At 32.3% G+C, this 21,605-nt stretch overlaps 1 protein-coding gene across 1 annotated transcript in view; it reads right to left on the bottom strand.

Annotated features, from left to right (window-relative positions):
- Positions 1-6,833, bottom strand: part of LOC134690604 (uncharacterized) — a 29,889-nt gene extending 23,056 nt beyond the window's left edge. Inside the window, exons 1-2 of the mRNA XM_063550572.1 lie at positions 6,290-6,833; positions 644-781 (exon numbers count right to left, since the gene is read on the bottom strand). Coding sequence (XP_063406642.1) covers positions 644-781; positions 6,290-6,753 — 602 coding nt within the window. The 5' untranslated portion in view covers positions 6,754-6,833. The remainder of the gene's footprint in view (positions 1-643; positions 782-6,289) is intronic.
- Between the last annotated feature and the right edge of the window lie 14,772 nt (positions 6,834-21,605).

A 21,605-nucleotide genomic window follows, 5' to 3' on the forward strand; every position in this document is an offset into this window, starting at 1 on the left:
TCAGCAAAATTATAGTACCCAGACTTGAGATTGGCATGGCAGCACAATTATTGTACCCAGGCTCGAGATCGGCATGGCAGCAAAATTTTAGATCTCAGGCTCAGGATTGGCATGGCAGCAAAACTATAGATCTCAGGCTCATTGTTGAAGGCCATACTGTGACCTATACTTGTACAATGTACCTGTTAATGTCTGTGTCATTTTGGTCTCTTGAGGACATTTGTCTCATTGGCTATCATACCACATCTTCTTTTTTATATCAATATTAATTCACAACACTGTATAAGAGCTGAGAAAGTTTATGATTAATTACAGCTAATTTCCTAAGGCAGCAACTATTTGATTATCTGGGGGCGATTTGTTTCCAGGTTTAGGAGAAAAAAAAATTGTTTCACCTTCAGCTGTCACTATCATGACTATATGTAATTTACTAAAATTGAAAGAAAAAATTTGTTTTTGACATGTCCCCCAAAAAATAGATAGTTTTCCCCCGTAGACAAAAATAAATTGTCTGGAAAAAAATCAAAAGCCCCCCCATGAAAATCAAATGGGTGCTGCCTAATGCCAAAGTTGTACTCTACAAGCATTAGGAAATTAGCTGTAAAAATGTTTTCTCAAATGCAGTTCTGCTATTTTTACTTACATTGCATCTAATCCAAACATTGCACTGAAATGTTGAAACAGCTCCTGAAACAAATGTTCTGAGACTGGTAAATCTTGTTCCCTGAGCCATGTCATATACATCAATCTTTTGCTGAACAGATCTCCATTGACTCTGAATCTGCTTGAAAAAATACTTGCTTAAACAACTTGTTAATCATGTTAATGCTTAAGTATAATGTACTTAATATTGTTATATATACACAATGTACATTGTACATGTTGTACATGATATACAGATATATGTGCATGCATGGTCGTACATGTCAATATATATATGTTTTATGGAAACCTGCGAGAGTTGTGTCCCTTTGTATAAAGATGAATATTTGTCATGTGAAGTTATCTGTCTCTTTGAAATAAATGTACTACATGTATGGAAATACATTGTAGATGTTTTTTTGCTCTTAAAGTTAATTAAGCAAATATAAATATAAAGCAGCATGAGGAGGCAGGTATACATTGTATGTATTCTCAAGTACGTAGTATGAAATGTATGAGCTGCGTTGGATAGAAATGGACCTTATGTAAATCAACATTAATACATGCGCTTACATGTTTTGGTTATGAAAAAAAATCCACAGAAAGCCTAAGACTGTTTGGAAGCTGAATATTTATTTGAATGCTTTAAAACGGACCAAACTTCATCTTTTATTTGATTGTATTTCGTAAATGAATGTTTCAAAGTCAATCAGAGTCTGACACATTTACATATTCACGTACACTTGCATAAGGTCGATTTCTATCCGACGCAGCAAATATGTTGGAGGACATATACATGTAGGATTTGTGATTAAGCATAATACATGTATATGAGGGTCTCACTAATTCGCAACAAGAAGCATCAAGAAGCTTCTTTTTTTATATTATTTAGTGACATGAAAACAAATTTAGCCTCAATATCATGAACATGCTCAAGAAATCTGAATATTAATTATTTCAAATAAACATGATCAATAAATATAATTACTTTATTGCAAAAAGTAAAACCCTGAAGTGTATCTTTTCTTTAAGGCTGGTATATTAAGGTATGTTGGAAGAACTGCATATAATGACAACTGATGAAAATACATGTACATTTTGTACCAATAGCCATAATAAAAAATGTAGCTTGTTCTCCCATAAACAGTCAGGGGACTAACTTAAACAAGTGATTTTCTAAATCATTGATTCAAGTAACATTGTTTCCATAAAGGTTGGAAGTTAGAGTTGTCTTTCTTTAATAATCACCTATTTAAGTAGTACGAATTAATCACTAGAAGAAGTGATTTAATTTTATTATAGCTTTAAATATAGAATACTAATGATCCAGGGACTAATTATGTTTTTAAACTTATCAGAACCAACATCTGTGTTGTCTAGGATGACCAGGTCATGTCAGGAGATGACCTTGTACTGAATCTAGGATAATGACATAAAAATCACTTGTTTAAGTATCAGACCTCAATTTCCTTCCCAAAAATCACTTCTTTAAGTATCATTCTTTTAATAACCCCTACTAATTTCAACACCCCCGAACAGTGGATTTTTTATCGCGAACAGTAGAATTTTATTACATAATCTGAAAGATGAAACCTTGAACTTCACAGGAAAAATCTTTTAAGAAAGTATCAATTCATTATGTAAAGCCATTATTATAGCATTTTTTCAACTAAAATAGAATTTTCAGGTAAATGATAGCATCAAAGGCATAAACCTTGCTACAGTGGAGATCAGTTCTAACCTCTCATTAGAACTGTCAGAATAATCTGTCATAGAACTGTTCTAACCTGTCCTAGAACAGTTCTAGCTAGAACAGTTCTACCCTAGAACTGTTCTAGGTAGAACTGTCAGGATCAGTTCTAGGTAGAACTGACTAAATCAGTTCTAGGTAGAACTGTCAGGATCAGTTCTAGGGTAGAACTGTCTAAAACTGTTCTAGGTAGAACTGACCAAATCAGTTCTAACTGTAGAACTGTCAGCAGAACTGACCAAATCAGTCAGGACTGAAGAACAGTTCTAAATGACGTCACTACAGGAAGGGCACTTTAGAATTTAGAAGAAAGAATCAGTTCCAATTACTTTACTATATATAATAGCGGATTTTTCTATATTTTTACTGATCAAAATTTACATGTACAAATATCGAAGTGGATAGGAGGTTATCCAACTCATCGGAGAAATATTTTTATAAGATTGCAAATGAAACATCATTATTTACGTTTCTTCGTTCCCCGTTTTCAACAGTCTCTTCATAAATATAACTCGGCATTTAATTCATGGAAATTTAATCTTAATTTACCTTGTTTGCCTTGGATTTACATACATGATTTAGGATTCTGTTTTGACAAATGTTCAAACGAAAATTGTACAGTGGATGGATTATGGGATTAATGATATCAGTGTTGTTAAAGGTAAAAAAAACTACATGTCATTGTGTATGTACATTTGCATTAGCTCGTTGCCAAACTTATCCATAACGATTATGAATAATATCTGGGAGTCCTGAAAGTCTGAAAAATATACTCGATCTGAACATAAATGAAATATTTGCCACTGGATGCTACAAACAAAACCAATCATTGTCCTTCTTCAAATTATATATTAACAGTATAGTCAGTATACTATTCCAAGAAGAGAACTTCTCATACATGTACTTTTCATTTCAAAATAAAGTATATGAATCAGTCATGTGAGTGTTGGATTATGCCGTTAAATAGTTTTCTTTAAAAAAACCATCATGAACCATACTGACTTAAAAAGTCACTTTTGTGACGGTTCAATATTTAATAATATAAGTTTGGATGTAACGGGTCTTCTGACGTTATTTTGTTATCAACACCCATAGAAATAAGTTAGTCATGTGAACGTAACATCATCAACGTTTTTTTATGGTTCGCCAAGGTTAAAACATTTTGTTAAAATGAAATTTAGAATTAAATTATAAGAAATGACTGTAATATTTTTTCTGTCTATTCGAAATAACGTAAAAAATGTGGTGCACACTGTTTAAAAACCCGCTACGCACATTTATCAGTGTGCACCAAATTTTTATGTTATTTCTTCATAGACAGAAAAAATATTACAGTCATTCCTTAAATAGTAATATTATCGATACAGAGAGGAAATAATGGCGCTCTAAAATGATGTGGATAAAATTTGGTGTCCTCTTTATCATTCAATATCTGTCCTGACTTAGAAATATTATTGGTTTACAATGAAGCCATATATATTTACATGATAAAGAATATATAGATATAGGAAGATCATGAAGATGTGGTGTGAGTGCCAATGAGAAAACTCTCCATCCAAATAACAATTTAAAAATAAGTAAACCATTATAGGTCAATGTACGCCCTTCAACACTGAGCCTTGGCTCACACTAAACAACAAGCTATAAAAGGTCCCATATGTTCAGTTTTGGTTGATGCGGTCAAATAATTTTGTTATTAAAACGACTCAGTCTGATATATCGAAACTTCTGAAATTTGTTAACAATTCAATATTTTGAATAAAAAGAGGACACGCTGTCATTTGAATTATACAATCCATCGTGATCGGTTGTTGTCTGCTCTATGGTTGGGTTGTTGTTGCCCAGACACATATTTTTGTTCCATGAGTCAGTCTGAGCTATGAAAACTAGCTGATGTTTGTTTCTGATGCGATATTTTGAATAAAAGTAGGAAATGATGGCACTCTCAATCAATGCGAATTTTTTTTGTGGTTGTTGATTTCCAATATATTGCAGTTATTTATAAACTACAATCCCTCTGGACCTAAAATTATAACTGATGTACTGTCCAACTATATAGACTTGCATAAAAAAAAAGAAAATATGGTAATTTTTGGTTGATGTGGTCAAACAATTTATTACACGACTCAGTCTGAAGTATGAAAACTACTGATATTTGTTTACGATTCAATACTTTGAATAAAAAGAGGATATGCTGGCACTATAAATTCATGCGAACAAAATTTTGAGGTCATTGTTTTCCAATATTGCTGTAACTTGTATATTATAGTCCCTCTTGACCTAAAATTATAACTGAATTACTGTGCAGCTATATAGATTTGCAGGAAGAAAGAGCAAATAAGGTCAGTTTAGATTGATGCGGTCAAAAGATTTTTGTATAACAGGTCCGTCTAAGGTATGAAAACTACTTGTAAAAAGATATCACATTTGTTTACAATTCAATATTTAAATAAAAAGAGGACATGCTAGTACTATCATAAATTGAGTGCAAATAAAATTTTGAAATCATTAATGTTTTCCAATATAATTGGTATCCTTGCCTAAAGATAAACTGGATTCCTACAGTTTGCAGCTAAATGTATATAGATTTATATGATGAAATCAAATATGATCAGTTTAAGTTGATAGTGGCTCAATGGCAGATCCAGAGCGGTGGGGGACCCCCTTTTTGACGATCAATGCATTTGAATGAGGACATTTAGTTGGACCCCCCCCCCTTTTAAAACTGCTGGATCCGTCCCTGGTGGTTTGGGCCAGAATAACATTTTACACAAAGATTAAGGTCAGATAATTTTTTTATGTAAAATGCGCCATCCTGACTCCCCAAATGACAAATGTAAAACAATTGAAATAAAAATGCCCCCCCCCCCCCCCCTTTTTCCCAATATTAACGGCTTAATCTATGTTCAAAAATGAAAGAAAAACAAATAATTTATGTAACACATCAACAAAAGAAAATCACTGAATAACAGGCTCCAGACTTGGAACAGTCACATACATGCAGAATATGACGGGGTTAAACATGTTCTCTTGCCGACGAAAAATTTGAAATAAAACCGGCAAAATAGCAAAACTCTTTATAAAATTAATCGCTATTTTGCCGAAGCCTTTATATTTAGACAAAGAGTTCTTGAAACATATAAATCAATTCTAGACGTAGAATTTATAAATCAATTCTAGCCATAGAATTTATAAATCAATTCTAGCCGTAGAATTTATAAATCAATTCTAGCCGTAGACTTTATAAATCAATTCTAGCCGTAGAATTTGTAATCAGAACTGTTCTAGAAGTAGAACTGACTAAAACTGTTCTAGAGTAGAACTTTCAGGATCAGTTCTAGGTAGAACTGTCCAAATCAGTTCTAGGGTAGAACTGTCAGGATCAGTTCTAGGTAGAACTGTCCAAATCAGTTCTAGGTAGAACTGACCAAATCAGTTCTAGCTAGAACAGTTCTAACCTAGAACTGACTAAAAGGTGTCAGGCTGACAGTTCTACGTACTGTCCTAGAACAGTTCTCCTGACAGATTCTGACAGATTTAATGAGAGGTTAGAAGTGATCTCCACTGTACTTAAAAGAAGCAAAAAGTTGATATTTTTTTAATTTTAGTAATTAAAAGATGTCTCATGTACATGTTTTTAAACCTATGTGTTTAAAATTTTGAAAAAACTACAACATTCCAATTTGTGACAAAATCTTGAATTTGCTACTCAAATAAAGTGATTTAAAAATCACTTATTTCAGTAAGTCCCCTGACTGATAAAACCTATAAGATTTCAGTCACCTTTAACAAATTGAAATAAGTGCAAATATGGTCCTGTGACATAAACATGTACTGAGGCATGGTACATGTAGGTAGGCATTTTGAGGCGAAAAAAAATATAATAAAATTACTCACGATTCACGCCAATATTCATCTTTAGCATCTGAGGGACCTGGTAATGGTGGAACACTAAAACTTTTGTCATTCCATGAACCATCATACTTATCATACAACAAAGAAGTTGCAGTTTTAGATGGTACTGATGAAAAGTCATCAAAATTTAAAGCCTGCAATCCACTTGGCATACAAGAAAACAAATGATCACTTATTTTTTTCACTCTCTGATCAATTAATACTTCATAATCATAACTGAGTCTATATATTTTAAAACTATTTATAATGTCCATTGGTGTGTATGCCTTCGACAACACAGTTGTAATCTGCAGCTGATTCAAGTGGTGTTTATCCCAATTTGATGTACATGTTGGGACCTCCGTTTGACTATCGTGGAAAATAGTCCCAGACGATGGACCTGACTCCCTTTCACATTCTAAACTGTCGGAGAACTGCCAGTTAACTTTCTCCCTTAATCTACTCATCCTTTATTTTTGGCAAATTAGGTTCACAAGCCATCTTCTGTTTTCGCAGGGGGATTATTAGTAAGGGGAGGGAAACCAATGATAATATACTGGAAGGATCTATAATTATAAATGTATATGTTCTGTATCTCCATCCTTTAGTAGGAGCACCATCATGTGTTCTGGTGTAAAGAGGAAGACATTTACCACATCGCATCGGTACAGATTTAATGTAAACCTATTGGGACTTTACCATACCAAACGACCATATATCAGATATTCGAAAAATAAATCGTATCTTGCAATTGTCTTGTATTGTGTAAATATCATGCCTATGAAAGGCACACCTCTGGTTTCAGAGTAGAATACATTGGTTTGAAAACATAAATTTACCTCAAAATGACAATAAGTTACAAATAACATTAATATTGATACATTTGAACCCTATTTTTCTAAAAGTTAAAGGTTAATTAACTGATGCGTATTAATTACAGCCATGCATAATGTAATATTTTAATGTTTTGTATTTTTTTTTATATCTACCTCTAGTTGATTTGGTTTTATAACTGTTTATTTGTGTACAGATAAAATTAATGACGCAGTTATAACTATACAAAACCAGGCTGAAGCTAGCGAACAACAAGTTAGACAAATGGCTATAGGTTTATCATCTCCAGTTAAAGTTGGCCGAGGAGCTTGTTTTTAAAGTTTATATAAATATATTTTAAACTTTGTAGCTAAAAAGTAAAATCACAACAATACTGAACTCAGAGGAAAATCAATTCGGAAAGTCCATAATCACATGGCAAAATCAAATAACAAAACGCATCAATTACGAATAGACAAGAACTGTCATATTCTTGACTTGGTACAGGCATTTTCAAATGTAGAAAATGGTGGATTAAACCTGGTTCTATAGCGCTAACCCTCTCTCTTTTATAACAGTCTCATCAAATTTCCTTATATTAACATGATGCGTTAAATAAAAAGTCAATGTGTCTGGATTCGAAGTAATGCACATTTGTGATTAAATTTATAAATATATCAGATATCATATACATATGCATTTAGTTCATGGAATTTACCATGATACATTGTCGTGCCAAAGTTGGCTATGTCATTTAACATTTATGATATATGGTTATATAAAATGGCAACATTTAAAAAAAGACCTTGAATATATTTGTTTCTGTTGTGCACATATTTTTGTACATAAGTTAAGATTTATGTTATTAAAGTATCACCATCCATTACAATATCAGTATATATATACACATAAAGTCATAAGAACCTAACATTTAAGTAAAAGGATGTACATTATTAACGAATTGGTGGCAGGTAATTTTCATTACAACTACCTGCAATGCTCCTTACACGTGTCACCAGGTCGTAGTATCCGAACTGTTTGCTGGTTCTTAACTTTGTAACTTGAGTCAGTGATGAGGATTTTTTTTCGTCTTTTCTTCTATTAATATATGGATGCATAATTTTGTTTGTTTACTTAGTGTTAACTGGAAGTAAACCATAATTATAAACAAAGATGTGGTAAGTCCATATATAAGTAATATACGGGAAAACAAGAAATATCTTTTTTTTTTTTTATAAAATTTCTTTCTAGAAACTAAGGGACGACATCAAAAGATCAATGAAGGATAAAAAAAACTTAATTCAAATAGTTTGGGGGTGGGGGTTAAACTTGCTGCAAGTTTTGTTTATCCTACATCGATTTTACATATATTCATATGGGTAAATCAATTTTTCCCAAGTTAAGTTAAGAGGGGGTAGGGGGGTCATTAAAAAAACTATCTAAATTAAGTTTTTTTTATCCTACATTGAACTTTTGATGTTGTCCCTAAATAGCGTCTGATCATAAACAAGCTTCTTATCCAAGTTTGGCACACAAAAAAACAGGATAGTTTAAGAAAGTCAGTAAAATTTCAAAAACTTTAACCATTAAGTGAATATACATGTTTTATGTGGACGCCACCATCGACGACGAAATGTAGGATTGCTGTCTCTCCTTTACGACAAAAGTCGCAGCCATGACAAAAATATATGGAAACTAACAATGAATCAAATCAAATCAAATGTTTGATTGTCGTAGAAACTTAACAGTTTGTGACTAACACATATTAACACAATAAACATACATACATACATATATATGAACTGTTATTATCACTGTAGCTATGTACTAGTTTATGAGAATAAAATCATTCATTCATATAAAACATACACAATAAAAACAGCATTTAAATTTGTAACTACAAACAAGCTGTTGAGAGTTCCCTGCACTTAGTTCTAATGACTTTTTCAAGAAGGATCCTAACTAATTTGTTTGTAGTCCTTTTCTAGAGGCGTTGATGGATTTAGTAAATAATGATTTTTTCTTCTTTCTTAGAGTTTTATTATAATCACAATAGAGTAAAACATGTTTCTCATCCTCTAGTATGTTACATGTATGGTAATGTCATAATGAAATTATCTCATTTTTAAAGATTTATCTTTCTGTCTTTTGGTACATCATTTATAAAAAATAAAGCAGGATGAAATGAATTACATTAGTTTAAAGTTATCTGATTGGAAGTGAAACCGTCTTTGTATTGTTTTATAACTCTGTAAAAAAAACCTGCCAACTCCCATTCTGCATAACTAATAAAGTAAAAGCAGTTCTCCATACTGAATCAAAAGCCTTTTTTCAGGTCTATGAAGCAGGCATAAATATTTTTTTATGCGTAAACTTTAATGCTATTATCATACCATAAAATGTTTTTGCTCTAAGTATATCATTATCGTATATATATCTTGATAAAATTCCAACGTTTGTCAACTTCATGAAATAAGTTAATGGCAGTTAGTTTTGAAAAATATATAAACCAAATTATGATGTTATGTTTGATTGTTGTTTCACTGCAATTGAGACCATACTTGTGACGTGATGAAACGGGTGTAATCATGTAGAAGCATTTGTATTCGTGACGTCATAATAAAAGGTTTAAACACATTTGCATAATAATATTCATGATGTCATGAAACGGAATTACTCATATTGTTTGCCTAGTCGTTCAAACCGGGAAAAATGACGTAAAAAAAGAAAACATTCATATTATCGATATCTTGTACCGAATTCAATCACAATAGTCCGGCAATTAAATTCTTTTGAAAATGAATTTGTTGAATTTGATCCGTGTTTTGGGGGGATGAATCTAACAGAAAAATTTCCTGGAAAAGACATTTATTACTTTTAGTTCCTTCATTTTGCAAAACATCATCGGCTACAAATGAGTTTATGTGGTTTGTGCATTTTAGTAGCTCAATAAAAAAGAAGATGTGGTATGATTGCCAATGAGACAACTATCCACAAAAGACAAAAATGACACAGACACTAACAGCTATAGGTCACCGTACGGCCTTCACCAATGAGCAAAGTCCAAACCACATAGTCAGCTATAAAAAGCCCCGATAAGAAAATGTAAAACAATTCAAACGAGAAAACTAACGGCCTTATTTATGTAAAAAAAATTAACGAAAAACAAATATTTAACACATCAACAAACGACAACCACTGAATAATTTGCTCCTGACTTGGGACAGGCACATACATAAATACTGTGGCGGGGTTAAACATGTTAGCGGGATCCCAACCCTCCCCCTAACCTGGGACAGTGATATAACAGTACAACATTAGAATGAACTATGTATATGTTATAAGTAACCAAAGTAATCTAACAAGCCACAACGTCAATGCTTATAACCATCATAGCAAGACTATCTTAATTATAAGAAATTTGATTTCCAATGCTCTTCAACTTCAAATTTTATTTGTTTTTGACTTTTTATTAATTTGAGCCTCACTCACGAATAATCCTCATCATAATCCTTGCATCTATGTTGATCGAGGTTTATTCCTATAAACAATTATGATCGGAAGGAGTCAATTTGATCCTAGGTTAATTGTGTTGTGAAATATAAGGAAAGACTATAAACTAATGATAAACACTTAAACGTCGGGAGGTTTTATTTTACATACATTATATATTTAACCCAAAAAATAACTACTTCAATCTGTAATTAATTAGTTTGTCTATATTTACTTATAACTTTAAGTCTAAATCCTAGAAAGATCGAAGTATTCATTATCAAACTTACCTCGTTCATGTCGTTACTATTTTATTTTCCTGCTTGATAGATACCCCATGTACAGATACAAACTGTAACTATGGCGAATGTGTGATATCTGGTTCCAGCTTCTATTGCTCTTGTTGGTCTGGCTACTATGGAGAAAGATGCGAGAGTAAGTATTACTGATATCCGAGGATTTATGTTTTTAAATCAAATGCTCAGATTCAGCAAATGAACGAAAAACAACTGTCATATTCCTGACTTAATACAGGCATTTCCTTGTGTAGAGAATTGTGGCTAATATCTGGTGTTATGGCTAGCTTAACCTCTCACATGTAATAACGTCTTAAAGTATTCCATTATATTAAAATATCGAAGTAATTTTAAAAAATAACCTCATTAGCATTTTATTTTCTTGCTTGATAGATACTCCATGTACAGAAACAAACTGTAACTATGGCGAATGTGTGATATCCGGTTCCAGCTTCTTTTGCTCTTGTTGGTCTGGTTACTATGGAGATAGATGTGAAAGTAAGTAATGCTCCCTAAGAAAAATTAAAACAGAGAGTCATTCATCAAATGACAAAATCAAATGCTTAGATACATCAAATTAATAGGGGGAAAATGTAATATTCCTAACTTGGTCCAGGCATTTCCTTGTGTTGAGAATGGTGGATAATATCTGGTTTTATAGTTAGCTGAACCTCTCACATGTATCACAAACGTTAAGTATTCCATTATATTGATAACAATGTGTGAGCTGTAAGCTGGTATTTTTTACAAGAAAGTTTGGATAAAATTAGATGACACCAGCGACGTGCAATGATTTTATTCTAAAACAGATGACAAGTGTGAATCTAACGTATAATGAACGAGATATATTGCCAAAAATTATACAGCGATTTAATTTTTAAAAAGATACAACGTCATGTTTACTTAGTTACGTTTGCGTATGACTGCTTACTTGTATCAACTACGTTTACTTATGTAGATACACCATGTTCAGGACAAAACTGTAACTATGGAAGCTGTGTTATATCTGGATCAAGTTTCTACTGTTCATGTTGGTCTGGTTACAATGGAAACAGTTGTCAATGTAAGTATACAATAATGTTACAGTTAAATCAAATAAACCTTGTAGATACTTAAGAATATAGTTAGCTAAAAATAAATTTAAATCGAATTTAAAATTTCGACCATGAGTAAGAAGAACCTTGTATTCAAAGGAGCAAAATAAGCTAAAATGACAAAAAATTGTGAAGTATAATGGGGCGTTATGGCTCTCGATTGAAATCAGACAGCGCTAAGACATTGAAAGTGAAAAAGTCTGATAACTATCCCCAATGAACTCGAATGTCCTATCATTGTCTGAATGCGTATGGTATATGAAGTTAGATGCTTTCCGTTATATTCCAGGGAAAGTCAGTCAATTTTGTTTAGTCACTTTACAATCATCACTTTGTAGTGACACATTCGGTTTTCTCTGATCAAAATCTGTCTTTTCTTGACGGTTTCCTGTGAAACGAACATTATCTGGAGAAATTTGTATTTCATGCGGGTTTTTTTTTACCGATTGACTCCAGATTGCATTAAAACTTTGCCGTCTTTGTTCCGGAACAGTCCTGTTATTTATACGAAATTTGGCTCAAATTCCACGTCGGGGTCCAGACAATTACAAGACACGATACGAAGGAGTCCATACAATGCTGCACCGCATACTGTGATAGGATTGCGTTTCGGTAGTTCCTGATTAGCTGCGGAACCGTAGCTGGTTCCTGATTATCCTGAATATGTCGATTTCGTGTATAGGAAAGGACCTTATGAAACGGGTTTCGAAAGGATATCTTCCGTAAGCGTAGGTTTTCGATCTGGTCACTGTCAGATCTCTGTTGGATCGCATTTGCATTGTGGATTTAATTTCGTTCCACGACTTCTTACTCCGGGATCCCTTATATAGTTTTTGAAACGATTATGTCTTTGCAAACTTCAGTCACTGAATTGCTGCTTTGAGTTTGTGGCGATAAATGTTTGATTGTTTCCTTTCTATACCTCATAAAGGTACGATTCAAGTAGATGATGTTTAGAAGTCGCATTTGCCAGAATGATCTTCAATTCGACATTACTATGTTTTAAATGTGCGAGTGAGGGGTTTCATTGTCAAGAAAGATAACAATTTTCATAGATTTCTTTCGCATATCCCGGTTGATATCCAGTGCATATTCAGTGAAAAATGAGTTAGTCATCCACGAATTGTTGTTAGCCTTCCAAGTCACAGAAAGCACTTCAACATCGTAGTTCTGAAAAAATCTTATTGTATTTGCGTTTCAAATGATTGTATATAGACAATAGAAGAACGTAACGTCATTAAAGCTTGCGTAATAAATTATGGACTTTCCGATTTGATTTTCCTCTGAGTTCAGTATTTTTGTGATTTCACCTTTATACTGTTATCAAAACTTTGATTTTTTCAAATTCTAAGGCATTTCTAATTCAGGAATTGATTACCTTAGCTGTATTTGGACAATTCCTTAGGAATATTTGGTCTCAATGCTCTTCAACATCGTACTTCATTTGGTCTTTTAAACATTTTTGGATTCAAGCGTCACTGATGAGTCTTTTGTAGACGAAACGCGCGTCTGGCGTATACAATTTTAGTCCTGGTATATATGATGAGTTTATTTACTGGTTTTCTGCTGAAGGACATAACCAGTTAACATGTATATAAATGTAAGTTTGAAATCTTCTTTATCTTTTGTAGACTCCTACACTTATATCAATGAAGGCCAAGTTATTATGAGTCCAAATTATCCTTCAAATTATTACGACAACGCTGCCATAAGTTGGAGCTACAGAACTGATGTTGGCAGACGAATTGTTATAGTCGTTCTGGCAATCGACCTTGAAGAAAATTTTGATTGGTTAAAGGTATTGTAAAATAAGTTTAAAGAGTTGAATATATGTAATTTATCAAGACATATCAAATTAATCTGCACAAGTTTGAGAAGATGATTTCAACTGATTTCTACGAATGATAAACTACAAACAAAACTACAGTGTTGCTATAACAAGAGAGACAGTTTAAATGTCGGATAAATGCATATAAAAAAGATGTGTTATGAGTTCCAATGAGACAACTTTCCACAACAGATAAAAATAACACAGATATTAACAACTATAGGTCACCGTGCGGCCTTCAACAATGAGCAAATCCCATACCGCATAGTCAGCTATAAAAGGCGATATGACAATGTAAAACGATTCAAACGAGAATAAAAAATAATGGAAAAAAACATTACCTTTTCTATAGTACAAATGTAGAATACACATCTGTTGTGCAAGTCAGTTGACTAACTTACCTCTTAATATATTTATAAAAAGATAATTGGTTAAAAGCCATAGCACAAGTGTATAGTTGATAGTTGGTTTAAAGTAGCAATTGAGACTTTTTTCAATAAAAATTAGTAGTGGTGTTACATTCGTCAATATAAATATGAAAACAACATGGTGTTGAGAAAAAATCTGAAAGGTTTCAAAAGACGAAGAAGTTGATGATGAACAATTGAAATAAAATCAAAAAACACATTTAAGGCTAACAAGTTGTTAATGTTGGCATTTGTTTTTGTATTGACCAATGGAAGTAAGTTCTTAAAACTTACTTTGATATGACACTAGTTCAAATACTACATATAAAGATAGTCGGTAAAAAAAATCATTTCATAGCATGCTAAAGACCAAATACAATAAATACGGAGTTTATAAATTCCATATATCTTGTATTAGGTCATTAGCACACTGTGTAACTTTTATTATTCAGGTTGTTGTAAAGGATCTTTCAAACAAAGGTTACAAACTGTTAAAAGAGGTTTAAACTCAAATGGTCACACTTCATCGAACAAAATCGATAGAAGGTTCTTTTTATTTAAGTATCCGGGAAAATGTAAAACTATAAAAAGGTGCACACAATGTGAGTTGCATATTTTCATTGCAAGTACAAAACAAACGAGATAATTTAAAAATTCCCTGTGAAATAATGTAGGATAACTTAATTACACAAACTGTCTTCCCTCTATTTATAATAATGTTGAACAAGTTTTATTATTTTGCAAAGATAAGTAAAAATATGTTAACATTCACAAATGATAAACCAATATTCCTTAGAGTTTGAAATGCATATTCTCAATGATATTAGCATTCGTAACTTGGAGGAACATTTTGATTGGAAGTATTCTGATATATGCTTATGTTTATTGTCTGCAAGATATGTCAAAGGTGTACAAACAAACAATGTGTCTACTAGGTCTTTCATGTATTGGAACATTACAGATTTCCTGATTAATCTTGGTCGAAACCTTAGGAGTTGCATGATTACACACTATTCACCGTTTCAGAATCTAATGCATTTTGGATAATATTTTCAAAAGTGTACACCAAAACGTCGTAATTTGTTAATAGTCCAGTCCATGTAGCATAAATTTGACCCGAACCTGAAAGTAATTGCAACAGAATATTTTAATTTTTTAATCTTTAGCATTATACCCCAAATATACACAGAAAAAAGTCCCATAAAATCTAACTAGAGGAAGACTAAAAAAAATCAGCATTTAAAATTCCTATGGAGATTTGCATTGAAAAGGGAGATAACTCTTGCAAAAAAGGCAGAAATATCAATAAAAAGTGATACAAAATAATAACTTTACCACTTCTATTCATCAGAATGTATTGATTCTTTAGCGGTCTTTAGAGTATAACAAACATCTCTAAAGGTGTTTTCATATATTTTATCAAGCTATAATCTAGATTTCGTAATTGACCATTTATTTAATTTTTTAACATGTCAAGGTAAAGAATTTAAAATTTAATCCAAATTATTAAGCATGTATTCTACTTTTTGTGGTTTAAAGTTTCTTTAGATAAGTAAGTTGCTGAAAAAATATGATATACAAATATAAACAATACCAAATTTTCACATTATTTTTTCAAAATGGTTACAAAGCTTCAAATTTGCAATTTCTTTAATGAAAAATGCACGAAAAAAATTAAACTACCCATAACACCTAGGTTTTGTACATTTCATGAGCTGAACATTGTATAATTTAGTCAAATACAAACTTATAACCCCATCAAAGTACTAGTATCATACTTTATATAGATATAGGAAGATGTAGTGTGAGTGCCAATGAGACAACTCTCCATCCAAATAACAATTTAAAAATTAAACCATTATAGGTTAAAGTACGGCCTTCAACACGGAGCCTTGGCTCACACCGAACAACAAGCTATAAAGGGCCCCAAAATTACTAGTGTAAAACCATTCAAACGGGAAAACCAACGGTCTAATCTATATTAACAAAACGAGAAACGAGAAACACGTATATATTACATAAACAAACGACAACTACTGTACATCAGATTCCTGACTTAGGACAGGTGCAAACATTTACATTAATTTCAAGAAAAAACAGCCAAAAAGAGACCAAAAGACTCATTTTTGCAAGAGTTATCTCCCCTTCCAATGTTAATTTCCATAGGAAATTAAAAATGTTGATTTTGAGTTTTCCTAGAGATTTTATGGGACTTTTTTCTTTGTATATAAAAGACATAATGCTATAGATTAGAACTAAAATATTTTCTGTTGCAATAAGTTTGAGGGTAAATCTTAGTTTGACTGGACTATAAAAACCACATAAACAATGGAAATGCAACCTATGACGTGACGTTATTTTCACTTTAGGGTACGAACAATAACATTACCCATACTCCTGTAGATTCTGAGGCGGCCAAAACATGTTGTCCGTGCCCGTCATGCCACGTTGCCTGAAAGCTATGTTTTTAAAATTTTCTGAAGTACTTATGTCTCAAGGTCTTATATGATTGGGTCTCTAGGTCTGGAATAAAATCAACATTAAGTAAAATGGTCCTATCGAAAGGGATACATAACAAAATAGAGGTAACTTATTTTCATATTTATTTTAGGTATATCACCGTCCAGATAAGATAACTGAGTTGGCAAGCTGGACTGGAACCCTTTATTCTGGATTTGTTTATTCTCACGATAATTATGTATATATAGAGTTTACTTCAGATGGCAGTGTAACATCCACTGGATTTCAAATTGTGGTATCCCCTGAATAGTAATAGATGCTATAAATGAGAAAAGTGTTATTACTCAACAGACGCCCTTAAAACTGTCATAGAATGAAGGGCTATTAGCCTCCAGGGTTTTACTTCTTACTTCATTTGGAGAAAAACCAAAAGTCTTTAAAAACAGTTTTGAATTTTATCAGAGATAAAACAAATGATATAAAAATGAACACATATATATCGTTAAATATGTAACGTTTTATGTTAGTCTTTTTTCATAGACAAATGATTTTTGTCCAACTTATATGCGTATATAAATATACATATTTATACTGCAATAAGTTAACAATCTTTACATTTATATTGCAGTATAAAAACAATATATGGTTAATGTATGAAAATATACACTGTTTGATATTCTGTACAAAACTAGCGAAGGGCGAGGTTTCTCATCCTCATACAAAACATAAATAAAAATTGCAAAAATCACAAAAATACTGAACTGAGAGGAAATCTAATCGGAAAGTCCATAATCACATGGCAAAATCAAATAACAAAACACATAATAAACGAATGGACAAGAACCGTCATATTTCTGACTTGGTAGAGGCATGTAGAAAATTGTGAATTAACCCTGGTTTTATAGCGCTAACCCTCTCATGTTGATGACAGTCTCTTCAAATTCCGTTATATTTACATTGATGCGTGAACTATTTTTTCTGACTTTGATTTAGTATTGTAAATATGTATAAATAATAATCAATGTATGGTTAACTCAAATCATACACGATGGTTAAACTTGTTTTACAGGCAATACCCCTTGTGTCTTTTTGACTTATTCAATTTTTATTGAGCAAAAAAGTTATGATAAGATTGAGAAAATAATTATTTTAAGGATAACGAAATAAGGTTTCAGCTACCACACCCCTCTATTTTGTTCGGCTAGTTATTTAAGGTCCTTTTGATCATATAGATTCTATCGTTTTCAGAACATAAAAAAAAATTGGCTTTTTTATTTTCCGGATTTAAATGTTCAACTGACGATCTCCTCCGTGTAGCTACTGCCATCTTAGATAAGGTCTTTTTGATCGTCTACCAATTTCATTAAAGGTCATCAACTCCTACCATGCGTCGTCAGCAAATTTACGTTCAAACGAATAATAGGTAGATCTTTATATTTGTAAATTTGGCTTTAATCAGATTACTATTCGTATCACCGTATCACTATTTGCAAATTAGACGACAATCCTCGCATTGTACCCTGTGTTCTATTTTAAGTTAATAGGTGGTCATCTTGAACAGGAAGCCGTATCACTGGACACATTTTCTATACTAGATATCCAAGAAAGATTGTGGAAAAGTTTTATTCAAATTGACTTAAAGTTACAGAACAAAGAACGACTGACGCCAATGACCAGGGGTCTGTTGTTCAACTTGTGATTAAACTAATCATTTGATTAAGTTTAAGCTTTAGAAACGCGCGTCTGGCGTACTAAATTATAATCCTGGTACCTTTGATAACTATTAACGAGTCGTTAAGAGTTAATTGCATGATCAGTAAATACAATTAATAAATTGCGATGTTCAATTCATTTTAATCATTGTATTTATTATGAAGAAATAACATTATAAAAATGTGTTAAACCCTGAATAACACGCGTAGCGTGATATTTAAAATTGTGGACCTCTTTTTTGTTATAGTAATTTCGATTAGACAGGGGGAAAATACTGTCATTTCATTATAATTTAATTATAAACACCATTTTTAAGGAGTAAATTATGAAAAAAACGTTTATGGATTCACGGTCACATAAACAAAAATATGTGTCTGAGCTAAACAAAAAATGACCAATCAGAAGACGTGTTCCAAAATTAAGCTTAATTTAAGACATAGCAGTACTTGCAAATGTTAGAATTAGAAAAAAAAGATTTCAAGTTGATAATATTGAAGACGTATAGATTTTCCGTTAATACTTAGTAATTTGCATTTTACAGTTCTCGAGTCTCTCTCCCAATAGACCACTTTCGAGTTCATCCGTCACCAGAAAAAAACTCGTCAATTATACGCACCTTTATCATTGTCATTTCTGCGTTTAGGGGCGTCGTCACTTCCGTTCCAATGTTAAGCGAGTGGTAAGAAAACTATAATTCTATATTGTACGAATTATTCGGCAAATTGAATTTTCAAAATTGACAACCAGCACTGCTGTCATTAAGGAATTGTCATTAAGTTCCTACAGAACAACCATTATTTCTAGTTTATCCTACACAATGACGATCACTTAGACGCTTGATGAACGTAAATAGTGCAGGGATACAGGCGACCCCCTCTATATGGTAAATGACGTCATAAAGGTGCGTATAATTGACAAGTTTTTTCCGGTGACGGATGTACTCGAAAGTGGTCTATTTACGTAACGAACATCTTTACTTTAAAACAACATATGTGATAAATAATGCTTTAAAGGTCTTATGATAACAAAAGTGTTTCATTAAATATTCATTGAACATTCTTTAAGAGACCACGAGGAATAAAAAGTGTTTATTATGAAACAAAAATAATTCAGTTAAAAAATTAATGATGCACTCAACTTTTACTTTGTTATTGTCTATAAATTAAAAGTCTACAATTTGCCATCCAATATAAGTTAAATGATTCGCTTCTGACCCCCTATGGATCCAAAGAGGGGTAGTAAAATCCACAGTAATTTATCGTTCGCTGTACTTTTCTGTTTGGATTTTGTTGGAAAATAAACGATGAAACAAAAAACATTAATACATGATATCACCATACACAGTAGTTGTGACGTCATGAACACCCTATGAAACTTTCTTACCCCCTACGTATCTATAGCGGGTCACCAAGTGACGGATTTAAACCAATTAAAACGTGATTATTTACCCAGCGGGGCGATAAGCTTAACAATAAAAAAAAGTCGTAGTATTTATAACAATGTCTGGTCTCTTTTTAGTTTTTTTTTATCCAAACCATTAAGTTACTTCTCTTATGTGTTAGCTCAAGTCTTGACGTAGGACCTCGTTTTCTTTCAAGGTTTTTTTCTTCTTGTAACAACCGTATGAGGGGTCCGTAGGTGGGCCCTTGCAAGGTTAAAGTTATGTCCTATCCAATATACCCGTGGCAGACAAAATTTCTCCGTCCAATATCCCGGAGGGTCTTTATAACCTATTAAATTTATTGTTATTTTGTTCATGTCCTGAAAATGCATGACATATTTGCTACTGGACGTTAAGCATCCAACAATCAGAAATCAATCATCAAGCATTTATTGAATCTTTGTAATAGTTTACTTCAATTTATTTCAATCGTGTAATCTTCTAAAATAGATTTGTGTCTTTACAATAGATAGCTTAAGCCTTCAATCTTACAAATTCATCAAAGTTAGGAATAGATTTAACAGACTCTATTTAAGATTGTCTACAAAATGATGTGTGAGCAAAAGTGTTTACAGTATAACAAAATAAATAAAGTACTAGGCCATGAGCGCATGCATGATATGCCCGCCGCTTTTTTTTCATTAAAAAGTAAAGTTCCATAACACTTCAATGTCGTAACAGATATTTATATGTTGTTTCATTAGTTATAAAAATAGTCATCAAAGTTTCATGAAAACTGCTCAATTAGTTATGCTTTTTTGTCCGATAACTTGAAAATGCCCCCTTTTTAGGAATAAAATACCATAGCACGGAAACGTTAAATTTAGAATTCATAAAAATTGAAAGGAAGCTTCCGCTAATAGAGAAAAAAAATCACCAAAGTTTTGCTAAAAGCATTATTTTTGAGTTATTGGCCAAAAACTGCACAATTTCCCTATAAAATGAATAAAACCCCATGATTTGGAAACGTAAAAATCTGAAAATTTATAAAAATCTACAGGGAGCTCTGGTCAATAGATCTAAAACAAATCCTCTAAAGTTTCATGCAAATTGGTACATGTAAAAGAGTTTACGAGTTATTGTGCGACACGTTGACGACGGACAGACGGACGGTCAACAGGTTACACTTAAATGCGTCCCATAAACGGAGGTATAAACATATACAAACATAATATTCGACCACAACGTGACAAGAGGTCTCAATAATATGTCATTTAATATTTCCTGTTGTCTATGTCTTTTAAATAATATAGGCATGCAATAAATTCTAAACAAAGGTCGATGTTGTTTGTGTTTTGTGTCCCCCAGTGGGAATGCACTTTCATCATCTTAATATTTTTTTTTCATTTCGCTTAAGGCCTTGCGGTTACCTGTTATAGTTAATATAGCCACGTCTTTATGTGTGCTAAAGCCACGTCTTTTACTTTGCATATTTTTAGAGTTTATTAACACATGCATATAATAAGGGGTTGATTTTTTATTGTTGGTTGTTAAACGTCAATGTGTATAATGAAGATGATAGGTTGATCGTATATACCATTGAGACAATCAAATAAAATCACATCCGTATCTAAAGAAGGAAAAGAGGGTGCATGGGAAGATAAGACGACCTCGCTATGAAAATTGCTTTTTCAAAAAAAACATTTTAACTTGAGATACGGTTTGAAGTCGACTTTCAAATTCAGAGCATCGTAACCGAAAAAAACCCACACCAGAGACAACCTGACTGCGAATACGTCCCCTCCCCCTGAACCACAGACAACATAAAAAACACA

The sequence above is a fragment of the Mytilus trossulus genome, chromosome 11 (genome assembly GCF_036588685.1).
Source record: "Mytilus trossulus isolate FHL-02 chromosome 11, PNRI_Mtr1.1.1.hap1, whole genome shotgun sequence".
Lineage (NCBI taxonomy): Eukaryota > Metazoa > Mollusca > Bivalvia > Mytilida > Mytilidae > Mytilus > Mytilus trossulus.